At 47.1% G+C, this 14891-nt stretch overlaps 1 protein-coding gene across 10 annotated transcripts in view; it reads right to left on the minus strand.

The window, feature by feature from the left end:
• The window catches only part of NACC2 (NACC family member 2), a 119638-nt gene that overhangs the window by 22525 nt on the left and 82222 nt on the right, over positions 1 to 14891 (minus strand). For 3 of the 10 annotated variants that reach the window (XM_040404814.1, XM_040404813.1, XM_040404815.1), the window contains exons 2-3: positions 7356 to 7449; positions 1477 to 2374 (exon numbers count right to left, since the gene is read on the minus strand). In XM_040404814.1, coding sequence (XP_040260748.1) covers positions 1477 to 2317 — 841 coding nt within the window. In that variant the 5' untranslated portion in view covers positions 2318 to 2374; positions 7356 to 7449. Of the gene's footprint in view, positions 1 to 1476; positions 2375 to 6229; positions 6331 to 7019; positions 7041 to 7355; positions 7450 to 7526; positions 7751 to 14891 lie in introns of those variants that run through there. The other 7 variants (XM_040404810.1, XM_040404816.1, XM_040404817.1 and 4 more) reach the window with 4 other exon arrangements.

Raw genomic sequence — 14891 nt, forward strand, 5'->3', positions numbered from 1 at the left:
CAATCATAAGAGTGGGTAAGTCACTGCCTGCTACAAGGTCATAACACTCATCTTCTACTGTTGTCCTATAAACTATGTTAAATAATCCAGACATTCATTTTTTATATATTTTGGTAGGCTTTTCCCATCTGGTCCCATTGTCTTTTTTCCCCAAGCCCTGGGATAGTAAAATATCCCGATTCTGTCAGGACTAGTTAGTTGCCTTTGTGCCCAGTTGATGCCACTGGACCCAGCATACAAACACACATTCATAGTAAATGACCAAAACTTCATGCTAAACTCTCAGGTGGTATAACTTGCTCCAGCTTTAAAGGGCACCTATCAGCAGGATTAACCCTGATAAACTGAGCAAACAGTCGTGTTGGGTTGATGCTGCTGATTAAAAGGATACTTGTCTTGTAAAAATTGATTGCAGCGTTCCCGAGAAGAAAGACTTAAAGTATTTTTTGCTTTATAAGACGCACATTGTTTAATGGCTGTGTTTCTTATAAAGCGAATACTAGTGAGCGCTTCCATTATGGAAGCGCTCACTAGTATACTTTAGGTGCCGGGAGTAGGGAGTGACGCGCTGCAAGTGCTTGTAATACTCACCCTCCCGGTCTTCATTCCTGGGGCCGGCGCTGCACTGTCCTGACCCCGTACAGTGTCAGGAAGTAGTGCACGCACTATGACAGGTGACAGTGTTGTGCGGCCCGGGGAAGACATGGGAGCGCGACTGCTGCAGGAGATGGAGAGGAGCCGCGGCGCAGGAGAGGAAAGAGTTTTTTATTTTATTTTGATGTGAGGTCTGATGGGGGTTCTGGAAAGGAACTCTAATTGGGGGGGGGTCTGACAATAAGGACTGATTTTTGGTCTGATAGGGGTCTGGTCTGAAATAAAGGGCTTATCTGAGGTCTGATGGAGGTCTCACATTGAGGGCTGATCTGAGGTCTGATGGGGGTCTCACATTGAGTGCTGATATGAGGTCTGATGGGGGTCTGAAATAAGGGGCTGATTGATATAAGGTCTGATGGGGACTGACATGGAGGGCTGATATGTGGGTCTGATGTGATGTCCTGATATGGGGGTCTGATCCGATGTCCTGATATTTATGTAGGTCTGATCTGAGGATCTGATGAAAACTATTTTTTTCTTTCCCTCCTCTAAAACCTGGGTGCGTCTTATCATCGAGTGCGTCTTATAAAGCGAAAAATGCAAATAAGGGCTTCAGTTTACTGAGGGGCGTGGGCTAGCCCCTCGGTGATTCTCAGCTTTCCACACCCCCTTAGTGCACTGAAGCCATCATTTGTGTAAAGAATAAAGGTCTTACTTCTCGAGAATGCCACAACTGATTTTCACAAGACAGGTATCATTTTAATCAGCAGGATCAGCCCTACCAGGCAGTATGCCTAGTCTAATAGGGTTGATCCTGCTGACAGGTGCCCTTTACATGTATACATAGAATAAGGTAAAACATTTTTTAGAAAGCTCAAGTACCTGTATAGCCGCCAGTAGATTTAATGTACATCTGTCCATAATGCTCCTCCACCATGGTGTCATAGGCCTCGTCATCTTCTTCGTCTTCTTCATTGTGGTAGGACGTAGGGCTATCAGTGGTGGGAATACTGCTTGCACCCGGGCTTGTGCGCTCCCCTTGAGTGTACGATACTTGCTGTACATTGGGAAAGAGTGCCGCCAAGTTGGACATGCCATAGTATGATACTCGGGGGATTTTTGGTGGAACATGGTCTCTGTTTTGGGTCTCTGTTGGCTTTTTGCCGGGCAAATTGGGCATGGCGATGGGCTGAACCTCCAGACTTTCGTTTTTCACTCTGGTCAAAAGAGGGATGGGCATAGAAGGGGACATGACGTAGGGCACTGTAGCGGCCGGCGTCTGGTTACAGGGGCTTTGCGGTTCAGAACTGGCATCTTCGATCATAGTAGTCTGAGAGTCACAATGTGGGGAGCTCACCTTGAACATCAAGTCCGTACCTCGCTCTACGATGTGCTGGATCTGAAGAAACCCTGCTGTGTACATGACCACGAGCTGCTCGCTGGCAGCCATAGTTAGCTTTCCAGTGTAGCAAAAAGAGAGGATCTGTTGAAAACACGCCGGCGGCACGGTAGCCGGCAACTCGAAGGCGCTTTTGCTGTTCCCGCTGAACAAATCTCGAAAGTACAGACTGCTTGCCGCCAGCACGGCCCTGTGCGCCTTGAACGCTTGACCTTTCACGACTATGGAGACATCGCAGTACAGTCCCATGAGCCTCTGCTCATTCAAGCAACCCAAGACTGTGTTCCCGAAATTGGGTATTTCAATGTGTAACATCTGCGACATGGCTGGGATTTTGCTTACAGAGACATTCAACAAAATCGGGTCGGAGACAGTTCACATCTGTAAAGACAGAAAGCAAGAAGAAAAAGAAAATATGAGTAAAAAAAAATGTATAAAAAGTATAAAAAAAAATATGGAGTAAACTCCATTTCGATGCAAAAAGATGAGATCTGTGTAGCTCGGGCCACCAGGGACTATATATCTGAGGGCTTGTCTCCTGATGGACCTTATGGGTAATTTTGTCACTGTGTCCCTTTATTTTTTTGGTTCTACGTCCTTATAGCCGAGCTTAGATATGGGCTGCTGTTTGACAGGGAACTCTGACTAGAGAGAAGTGGAGGCCACCAGTAAGTTTTTTTTTTTACCCAAAAGCTGACCTTTTAGTACGGGAAAGAACTAGGAACCACCAAAAGTCAAGTGTCCTGAGATGCTACGAGGGTCTATGGGGTGCTTTGTCTTCAGATCGGAAGTATCTGAGCTACTTCCACCTCATCACAGTACCATCCGAATACTGATCAGGAGCTGCCCGCCCATAGTCGTGATGATGGCTCCACCGATTATACAGAACATAATCAGACTCTAGAAAGGCTGGGTGGTAGCCATATTGGTTGTCACCCAGCCTTCCCGGGAACAGGTATAACAAAGAACAAATTACCAGCAGAGAATGAACGGTATCTGGTGCTTTACTTAACAAGCATTCCTCCATAATCATAAAAAATCATCATAAAAAACACAAAAATGCATTAAACAAATAATGTATAACAAAATGGAATAGTAAAAAAAAAAAAAATTTAAATGAAATCTGAATTTGAGAGTAATCGGCACATAATTTTATTTACCGCATCCTGGACTCCAAGTGATTACGGTCTAATTAAGCAATTAATTTGCTTTAGGAACGGAGCATTGCGAAGTCTTCAGAAGTCAGACGAGGCGACAGATCAAATGATGGGACTCTTAACACGAGTGTCAACAGATGCCTCATCACCGGAGACCCAAGTACATGCATGCCTTAGATACAGACATAGCAGAGCGGAGTTTCTCATCTGGCTCGTATGATTTGCAAAGTGACCAAAGCGGTGGTCATCGTATGGCCTCCTCAACATGGTGGAACTAAAAGTCCCAGCATATCCTGCCTGCCTGACCCAAAACATTGTATATGAGGGCTTCGGTTTTCTAGAGGAATTACAGGTGCCAGCATGCAAAAGAATACCCAAGTACACGCATACCCATCAAGTACGGCATAGATACAGACATAGCAGAGCGGAATTTGTCATTCGGCACGTACGATTTGGAAGGTAACCATAACAACACTGGTCATCATATGGCCGTCTCCCCCCTGTGGAACTAAAAGTCCCAGCATATCCTGCCAGCCTGACACAAAACATTGTATATAGGGACTTCGGGTTCTCTAGAGGAACTACAAGTGCCAGCATGCCAATAAAAAAAACTGAAATCCCAGCATGTCGCACCAGTCTGGGGTATGCTGGGACTTGTGGCTCTCCTTCTACTCCGCCACACATGGAAATGCTGAGAGTTGTAGTTCCACCACTACTGTTCTGCCAATAAGATATGCTGAGACTTGTAGTTCCTAAGATGATCTTACCCCATGGTCTTTCAATGACTATGGCAATGTTCCCCACCATCACATGACAGGAGATGCTGGGAGTTGTAGTTCCTCAGCAGTTAAAATACAAAAAGGTCTCAACCCAAGATTGTGCACAGGTATAGAAAGACGACCCAAGGACCAAGCCAAAAGGCCCCACAAGGGTCAAAGACGGGAGGCCACCACTGGCCAGAATGCAGGACCACCCATCTGCTGCCGGGGATCGGGGGTCTGGGAATGTGATTAGCAGGAATACCCCATAACGGCTCTGCACCCCGAAAAGTCACATATAAAGCGTGGCCCCACCATCTGACTGACCACATCGCATCTCGTATGAACCTCATGAAAAAAAAAAGATTAACTTTTCCCAACGTCCCCGACCAGAATCTTGAGGCTCTGAACTTCCGCAGAGCAGATGGAGAATTATTCTGCGCGCTGGCACGGAAAGCGCTCCAAAGCCCAAGTTCACGCAAAATAAGCCTCTAAATCGCTCCGTCTCGATACGGCGCCTCACACATGCAATATGTTGTGGATTTGCAACTTATGTTAACACTCATCGACTCCGCACTGACTCACTTCATCTCGCCAGCCGCGACTAAGAGGAGGAGCGGTGGAGAGATCACCCCAACCCATCCCGACAAGTCCGTGGATGACGCCGGCAAACGGGTGGGCAAATATACCTTTAACAACCGATCGATGAGATGTACTGAGAGGAGTCGGGTAACCATGGTGATAAAACTTTTCTGGTGTCGCTTTTTCTAGTTCTTAAAGGGGCCACGTCGTAGAAAAATTGAAATAAATAAAATCACACCTCTGTATGTGCGACATAATGGCTGATGACGGGGGATCAATAGAATATATTCACCTGCACAGCTAATGCACGCAACACATATCCGGATTCCCATTTCACATCGCGTCCCTTTCGCTCGGGGTAAAAATCGGAACGCAAGCTCCTTGCAAAAATTTATTTACTGGCCGATTACAGGAGGAGCAGACTATAGGGTAGCACAAATTAAAAAGAAGGATGGCATTGGAAGTGTGTTGGTAGGTCATTGAAATTGACCCTACCGTATATATATATATATATATATATATATATATATAGGAAATTAGATTGTGAGCTCACAGGGCAAGTGGAAAAATTTTGCTGCCGCCTACCAATCCCATAGAAATGACATGCATGATAACAGGGGATGGGAAGTGACAGGTACAATTTTCGGGACAGCAGTTGTCTATGGGCAGCTCAGAAAACGCGACTTCACCCCACTGCCCCACCGACGCCATCCGCCACATACTATAAAACAATGGGACGGCCATGATGGTATACGCCGCCATAACGGAGCCGGTGTCGCCTATGAACGTCGTATTCCCAAGTCTCCAGCACTGGTAAAGTTAATTCTGCTGATTTCACGTCCTTCACTGCGGGGTTCCTAATCGCTGCGTTACGTGAACTTCGCAGAAACGATAAGTCGGCCGTCGTATATAATAACGTATAAAGATGTGCTCTCGGCTACTGAAAACGGGCACCGTATCTGACGCCAGGGTAAAGACGCCAAAATGACCTCTCGAAGATGAAGCTCCCAGTTACCTACCCCTATGCAGCACAGGGGGTCGAAAGTGACCCCGGCCAAAATCTGCATGGGGTTGGCATGTTCTTTCAGTGTTTGCGTGGGCTTCCTCTGGGGTCTCCCTTGCTGATGGGTTCCTATAACCTTGACTTTAAGGTGTTTGGGTGCGAGCTTGAGATAGGATTAGAATTAGTTTATGAGCCCCGCTGAGGACGGGGGCGGCTATGGGTGCATTCTGCGTGCAGCGCTCCGGACTATGGCGGCGACATGCTAATAACACGTACATAGATCCATATATGCACACATACATACAACATGCACGTAGCTAGGGAAAGGCTTGGACTGCACTCTGCCCTGTAATTAGATACTCGCCCCCGCTACCACCGCCGACAAACACGTATGTTAAAGCCGTGTAAAGTTAAACATGTGATCAGATACCTATAAAAGTCAATGCGCGGGGGTGTAATATCTGAATTTTGGAATCCCCCTCCTCGAGGTGTCACATCTTTTTTTTTTTTCTCCCCCTCGCCGGAATCCTTGTAAACATTTGCCTAACGAGCAAACTTTTGATTTCATAGACGGGCTGAGATTAAAGCCGCGCCGAGTCCTCCTGGTCCTGGGTGCGGAAGGGGTTAACGCTCTCAAGTAACGTGGAAGAATAAAATGAACAATGGAGATGTCACGGCGAGACAGAAGCGGGTCTGGCGCTCGGCTGGGCTTTGCATGCGGTGGTCTGCTACTTACACGCTGCAGATCGCCTCCTCGCCGTCCGGTAAGATTTCGAGAGCTATCCGGCAGCAGCCCCCAAAAAAAAAATAATAATAATTTTAAAAACCCACGGAGCTGTATTTGGGATGCAAACATGTCCGGTCTGAGCTCGTAACGCCATCCGTGCCAGGACAGAAAAGGGGATGGGGGGGGGGGGTTAACGCCGACAGCCAATTATGTGCCACCGCTGCCTGTGAAATGATCTGAGTGGGCATTACATCCTATAGAACATGCTGCAGTGCGAACAGAGGAGTCTAAATTTTTAATACCCACTGGGGGGGGGGGGGGGAGCGGCGAGCACCTCTGTACTTCTATCTGGAGACTCCTATGATCTCTGCTCCGTGAAGCTTTCGGGAAAAAAAAAACGGAGAGAGAGTTGACAAAAGTGCAAAGATGCTTTTTCAAGTCAGACATGAGCCCACTAATGCATCCCCCCCCCCTCTTTCTCCTGCCCGCCAGTGTCTGGATCTAAGGCGATGCAGCTCACATAGAGCCTTTAATACCTCGCGCTGAAAACAACTCCAGCATCCCCAGACCGAGCGCTTGTATTGCATCAAATTACCTCACGGCGGGCTAAATCAGGACAACCGCTCGTGCCGTAATAAGATTTGCCTTTTGCTGCATTGACAAAGCAAGAGTGTGCGCTCCCCTCCTTTCTTCACCACCACCACACACACCTAACCACTAATCACGCAGACTATGCCAGCCTAAATATAATATAATAGTCGCTGCACAAAAACAAAAAAAGGAACCCCCACCCTCCCACCTCTCCTTGCATACTGACCACCAGCCAGGGACGACGGGCACCTGCATCGGCATCGGCTTTGCCCCCTCTTCTCAGGAACCCGTCATCCAACGCCAATCTGAAACAGCTTGACATATTCTTTCCGGCGGGGGCAAGAATCAAACTATTGTGTCCCTGAGTAGATGAGCAGCAAATAGACAGTGCGAGAGAACAGAGACACTAGACAGACAGGCAAGAGGAGGAGGTGGTGGATGGAGGTGGTGGTAAGGGGGGGGGGGTATGTCCCATTTTCTTCTGTCTGCAGAATCGAACACATACACTGACACCAGGAACTTGTACGGGGTCCAGGGAACCTACCTTAAAATTCCAAAACTGGTCCCGAGTCTTTCGAAGTCAGGTTCCTCCTTGCGTGTGTGTCCCCCCCCCCCCCAACGCCGCTTTCAGTCAGTAACTAAAATAAAAAATAAAAAAATATTTTTTTTTAAAAAAAAGCGTCCAAAGGGAGACAGAAAAAGAAAATGCAAAAACCTCAAGGTTTTAGCAAGTCAAAATGTCCACAGCAGCACATAGCATGTCAATGAATTGGCCGGATGCAGATTAACATTCAGCTTGCTCTCCGCAATGAATAGAGTCCTTTGATTAGAGGCTCGCAGTGAATGCCAGTTCTGGGCTGAAGCTTTTAAAAAACAGAGGAAGATCAGTGCCAGAATAATGCCTTCAGTGTTGGTACAAGACAGACTTCTGATGAGTCACTGCAATGCAAACAAAGATGGCAGGATTACTGTACTGTATGCTGATGGAGTGCTTTAGTGGTGCCACAGCAACACAGACAGGTTGGAAAATTTATAGCGCAGTTTTGCATATGAATTACACTGTAAACTGCCTCTCCTGCCATCCAGTCCTGAGTGTCAAAGCATTTCAACTATTCCAAACAGTCTGCAGGGCTGGCAGCCACCAGCTTTAACTCCTTGCAGGCGAGGGACGGCTGGAGAGGGTCCAGGACTTTGGAGATGATTGCATCTCTTCTTCTTCTCCCCCCCCCCCCCCCTCCCCAACACCCCCTTTGTTACTTTTCAGGAGTGGGAGTTTGTGTTAGGAGGTGTCGTCCCTACAGCCTGACATCTGGTCTGCAGCAGGAATCCAGACACAAGGGGAAAGCTGGGAGGTTTATCTGCAATAACAATTTAAAGGGGAGGGAGGGGAGGGCATCCATCCTCACTGTTATTCTTCACGTCAGGTCAAGGAAATGCCCAGGCATGACTGCTGGGGGGGCTGCACCGTCATATTACTATTAGGATGTTAGAAATGGACAGCAATGACTGCTGGGGGGCTGCACCGTCGTATTGCTATTAGGATGTTAGAAATGGACAGCAATGACTGCTGGGGGGCTGTACCGTCATATTACTATTAGGATGTTAGAAATGGACAGCAATGACTGTTGGGGGGCTGCACCTTCGTATTGCTATTAGGATGTTAGAAATGGACAGCAATGACTGCTGGGGGGCTGTACCGTCGCATTACTATTAGGATGTTAGAAATGGACAGCAATGACTGTTGGGGGGCTGCACCTTCGTATTGCTATTAGGATGTTAGAAATGGACAGCAATGACTGCTGGGGGGGGGCTGCACCTTCGTATTGCTATTAAGATGTTGGAAATGGACAGCAATGACTGTTGGGGGGCTGCACCCTCGTAATGCTATTAGGATGTTAGAAATGGACAGGAATGACTGCTGGGGGGCTGCACAGTCGTATTAATATTAGGATGTAAGAAAGGGACAGCAATGACTGCTGGGGAGGGCTGCATTGTTGTATTGCTATTAGGATGTTAGAAATGGACAGCAATGACTGCTGGGCGGGCTGCACCCTCGTATTGCTATTAGGATGTTAGAAATGGACAGCAATGACTGCTGGGGGGGGGGGCTGCACAGTCGTATTGCTATTAGGATGTTAGAAATGGACAGCAATGACTGTTGGGGGGGCTGCACCGTTGTATTGCTATTAGGATGTTAGAAATGGACAGCAATGACTGCTGGGGGGCTGCACCTTCGTTTTGCTATTAGGATGTTAGAAATGGACAGCAATGACTGTTGGGGGGCTGCACCGTTGTATTGCTATTAGGATGTTAGAAATGGACAGCAATGACTGCTGGGGGGGCTGCACTGCCGTATTACTATTAGGATGTTAGAAATAGACAGCAATGACTGCTGGGGGGGCTGCACCATCGTATTACTATTAGGATGTTAGAAATGGACAGCAATGACTGCTGGGCGGGCTGCACCCTCGTATTGCTATTAGGATGTTAGAAATGGACAGCAATGACTGCTGGGGGGGGCTGCACAGTCGTATTGCTATTAGGATGTTAGAAATGGACAGCAATGACTGCTGGGGGGGCTGCACCCTCGTATTGCTATTAGGATGTTAGAAATGGACAGCAATGACTGCTGGGGGGGGGCTGCACAGTCGTATTGCTATTAGGATGTTAGAAATGGACAGCAATGACTGCTGGGGGAGCTGCACTGTCAAATTGCTATCATGATGAGCTTATACTGTAAGCCAATGTCAGATAGTTGAGACTTGTACAATGTCCTGGCTACATAACTGAGAACATATTCTTTAGACAGAGGATTGTAACCTGTATAATGTGCGATTTGTTAAATTGCATTATTTTCTGTATACCCAATATTCAATAAAAAGAGATTACATAAAAAAAAAAAAAATTGCTATCATGATGTTAAAAATCATAAAGATCACCAGAAATGACTGCTGGGGGGGAGGCTGCATCTTCGCTGTTATTCTTCCCATCAGGTCGAGGAACTTCCTAGCCACGACTGCTGGGGGGGGGGGGGGGGGGGGGGGGGCGCTGCATCTTCACTTTGCCATTATATCAGAAATGGATACGTTTGTTTTGGTAAATGGTTACAATGTTTCCTTTGAAGACAAGGGGGGGAGAATGGAGTTAAAATCAATGTCAAAATTACAGAGGGAGATGAAAACAGATCTAAGGCTGTGCTGTAGGGCGACTAGAGACCCTCCTGCAGTTTAGGTTGACTATGGGGGTGAGGTGGGATTTAAAGAGGACCGGTCACCTCTCCTGACATGTCTGTTGTAGTAACTACTTACACTCCTCATGAAATACCCATTCTGGAGACTATGTTGTGCCATTCCTCTAGTATTCCTATTAGAAGTGAGTGTTACCAGTCTGATACTATACAACTAGTGCTACCAGTGTCAGACTGTAAGGGGACACGCCCCCAACTGGTAACGTATAAAGATGTAGTAGGAGTAATAGGGGAACAGCACAGCATAGAGTTATAAGAAGAGGACAGTCACGTCATGGAGAATGCAATAACTTCCGAAAACAGACTTGCCAGGAGAGGAGACAGCCGAGCCTTGCTATCTCACTAGGATATACCATCAATGTCAGATGGGAGGGGGTAACACTGGTGGACCCCGCACTGCGCATGCCCGGCCACCTCTCCATTCATAGCCATGGGACTGCTGGAAATAGCAGAGCCGGTGTTTGGCGATTTTTTCGGAGCATCCTTAGCAATGAATGGAGGATGGCAGCGCATGCTCAGCTGCTCTCCCTTCTCTCTGGGGGCCCCGTTGTGGAGATAGGAGCGGGGCCCCACTGTTTCCTTTGCAATCACTCTTCCTCCGAAAGCAGATTAAGAATCGGGCCGACTGGATTCCAACACGTCTGATCCTTCCATTCTCAGGGAAGATGAGCCACCACTAGAGGTGTCTGCCAGCGGCTTTCTCCCCTCTCCCCTCTCAGAACACATGCACTCTCAGCAGAATCGGCAGGTGTATGGGAGGGATAGCCGTCAGCCATCTGACGTGTATGGTCAGACTAATAGCGGATAAGGGCGTGACCACACTCGTTATCATCGGTTTGCGATTTGACTGGGATCTTAAAGGGGCATTCCGGGATTCTGATATACTGTATATGGCCCATCATCAGTCTTAAAATCCTGGAATACCAGTTTAGGGTCTCGTGCCCAACGACACCGTTTAGCCTTAAAGGGGTTGTCTGTGGTACGGCAGAACTTTTACATAGAGCTATCAGTTGGACAGGAGGGGAAAGTCATTAGCTAATTAACCCTATACGATCAGCGTTCATTACAGTGACCTGTGATCACGCCGCTTCTCTCCACGTTCACAGCGCGCGCAGTAAATATTACCCGGCGTCTAATCTGTAATCCCCTCATCATTATTCACACGCAGCAAAGATTATCCTGATAATGGACAAAATGCCTACTGGCATCCCTGCCTGCATCAGGAAGGGGGCAACTAATCGCCCCCTACAAAATACGTGGGCACGGCTACGGGTTAACAGCAGATTATGTACCTTAAAACGGGGGAGGCCAATGCCCCCCTGAGTCGCTTTCTTCTGTCAATCCGTTTCTAGGAAAGCTGAGTGACAACCAATATGGCCGCTACAGAGCCTGGCTTACCCAGACTCTAGTGCCATATAGGCAGATTAAAGGGGTGTTCCCAATTTAAAAGAGTTGTCCAGGATTAGAAAGACGTGGCTGCTTTCTTCCAAAAATAGCGCCGTCCCTGTCCAAAGGTTGTGTCTGGTATTGCAGCTCCATTGGAGTAGATGGGGGAAGAGCTGCAGTACCGCACACAACCTGAGGACAAAGGTGGTGCTATTGTTGGAAGAAAGCAGCCATGTTTTTTTTTTTTTTTTATTATGGACAGCACAGGGGTGGTCGAGCATGCACATGGGAGCTCCATTCATGCCTATGTGGCTGACAGATTGTCAGGCGCTGGGCTCCCCGTGATCTGGTGGTGCATGCTCGATGATCGCTCAATTGAAACGGAGGACCCTCATTTTCGTGGTCGGGGCGACACTGGATAGGGATAACTTGCTACAGGAAGGTCCCTTTAAGTAACAGCAGCCATATTAGTTGTCACCCAGCTTTCCCAGGTTCAAATAAGTAGGAAACGTGAGCTTTATTAAACAACTGGATAGAAGGAGAAGAATAAAATGTATTTTTACCGGCGAAGGTTTATTTAAGTTTTTTTCAACTTCTGGCAAGTAAAGCATGAGATGTAGCAGAGCTGAGTTTGTCACTTGGCGGTTTCTGCATATAATCTATTAGAGCCACGTGAACTTTACCCCATGACATGTAAACATGCATGCACCCCTTCTGTATGTAACGCCCTTTGTCTTCTCCCACACTGGGCCAGCAGAGGGCGCCCACAGCAAGGGCTGATCCAGCAGTTATACTGTAGTTGGGGCAGTCACCAGTGATTACCCTGTGAAAGGTGCAGATGTTCATAGTATCTGAGGGAAGCCCACAGCTGTTTAACCTCTTGTGTCTCCAGAAATGCAAAGATGGGATGGTGAGGGTCGTAGTAACCAAGGGAGCTTCAAATGGTCTTGGACTGGAAGTAGTGACATCCTGGTACCCAGCAGGATGACATCACTTACAGTAACGCAAGATCCTTTCCAGTAGAGCCATTTGCCCACCTTTGGGGCAAACCAGGATCAGGGAGAGTTGTGGGGGGTATTGTGATTTGTGCCCCCCCTTACATGCACCACTGCCGTCTACAGGTTATTCTTCTGTCACATGGATTACAACGAGCTGGGCGGTGGTCATTATTGAGGTGAATCCGCGGTACCGTCCGTACAGTAAAGCGAGGTGCTCTGCTGTGTACAGACCATGCTCAGCAAGGTTATGGGGGCGCAGACCATGCTGGGCAATGTCATGGGGGCGCAGACCATGCTGGGCAATGTCATGGGGGCGCAGACCATGCTGGGCAATGTCATGGGGGCGCAGACCATGCTGGGCAATGTCATGGGGGCGCAGACCATGCTGAGCAATGTCATGGGGGCGCAGACCATGCTGGGCAATGTCATGGGGGCGCAGACCATGCTGGGCAATGTCATGGGGGGGCAGTCCATGCTCGGCATTGTTATGGGGCGCAGACCATGCTCGGCAATGTTATGGGGGCACAGACCATGGATGGTTAGATCACTGGAGCACAGACCATGGCTGGCAGTGTTATGGGGGCACTGAATATGGCTGGCAATGTTAGGGAGATCATGGCTAAGGATATAGAGTCATAGACTTCCGCAGACTGTTACAGTATATGAAAGACGTCGCCATTCACAGAATACAGCGGCATCACCGTATATAGCAGTACCATATACAAAGCGGGCCGCTCTGCAGTAGGTAGTTCACAACTTTCGTAAAAAATAAGATGTTCACCTCCTTGAGGTGCTGAAGTATAAGAGACGGTGACATTACCTGACTGGTATAATACCGCCCTGCTATACTCCTGAGCCGTGGAGCACATTACCACAATACAATAGCACCTGGCTCCCTATGGATCCACCATGTATCATACAGATAGCGATACAATGCATTACACATCGTCCAGACTGTGCCAGGTATGAGGACCACAGTGTACATTATATACAGGTTATCTGATGCCTCAGTACATGGGAACACATATATAGGAATATGTATAGAACATGGGGTACTGCAGACATTCACACTTTAATAGATGGCGGTATAATACCAGCACACACAGAGGCAATGTTAGGGGGGCATCAGATTGTACAGAGGAATGTAAATATCTACCGAAGTATAGTGATAGTATATGACTACGGTCCGATGGTATATGGGCACACAATACAACACACATGTCTATGCTACAGTATATGACGGCATAGTAAAGTGATATGACAGTATCCTACAGTGTATGGGCACACAATTAAACGTATGTCCACACTACAACAATTGTTAGTGATAGTGTCATACTCCATAGGGGCACACATACCGGTATATGTCCACACAGCAATAGTGATAGTATGACAGTATTCTACAGTACATGGGCGCACAATATAACACATACAGTATATACTGTATGTCCATACTACAGTATATGGCGGCATATAGTATATGACCGCATCCTACAGTATATGGGCACAGAAAATTATATATCTACAGTACCGTATAAGACGTATAGTATATGACAGCACATAATATGACACACCTATGTCTATGCTACAGTATATGGCAGCATAGTATAGTGGTATGACAGTATCACACTATAAAGGCACCTAATAAGACACATATATATATATATATATATATATATGTCCGTACAACAGTGTATGACGGCATAGTATAGTAAAAGTATGGCGGTATTCTACAGTACACATCATATATAGCTACACTACAGTATAAGACAGCATAGTATATGACAGCATCCTGCACTATATAGGCATACAATATGACACCTATATATCGTAGTATAATATAGTGATAGTATATAACAGCATCCTACAGTATATGGGAACACAATATAATGGAATATAAGGCTGAACTATAGTATATGACCGTATTCTAAAGTATGTGGTTGCACAGTATTGTGATAGTATATGACAGTATCATACATTATATGGCCACACAATATAACACACACACACACACACACATATATATATATATATGTGTCCACACTACAGTATATGACGGCATAGTATAGTGATAGCACATGTCAGTATCCTACAGTATATGGGCAGACACTATAACACATACATACGTTCACACTATGGTATGTAGTAGCCCATGAATAACCGCAGCAAAAAAAGGGATACAACGTAAGGCTAATACTCCATACTGTAGCACATGGTGTCACGGCATTGCACAGTGGGGTGTAGTGTCAGGTTGCTATACAATGCTATCGGTGTGTTCCTAGTCTCTCCCCCATGTACTGCAGTGGCACACAACCTGCATGATATGCCACCATATACCGTACGCTACAGGAGCTATTCATACCCCACAGGACGGGGCGTCCTCGCATGGCACACAGACGCCTTCACACTGCAGTATGTGCTGACACAGTATTCAGCACACTGGCATCCACCC

The sequence above is a fragment of the Bufo bufo genome, chromosome 8 (assembly GCF_905171765.1).
Source record: "Bufo bufo chromosome 8, aBufBuf1.1, whole genome shotgun sequence".
In the NCBI taxonomy this organism is placed as follows: Eukaryota; Metazoa; Chordata; class Amphibia; order Anura; family Bufonidae; genus Bufo; species Bufo bufo.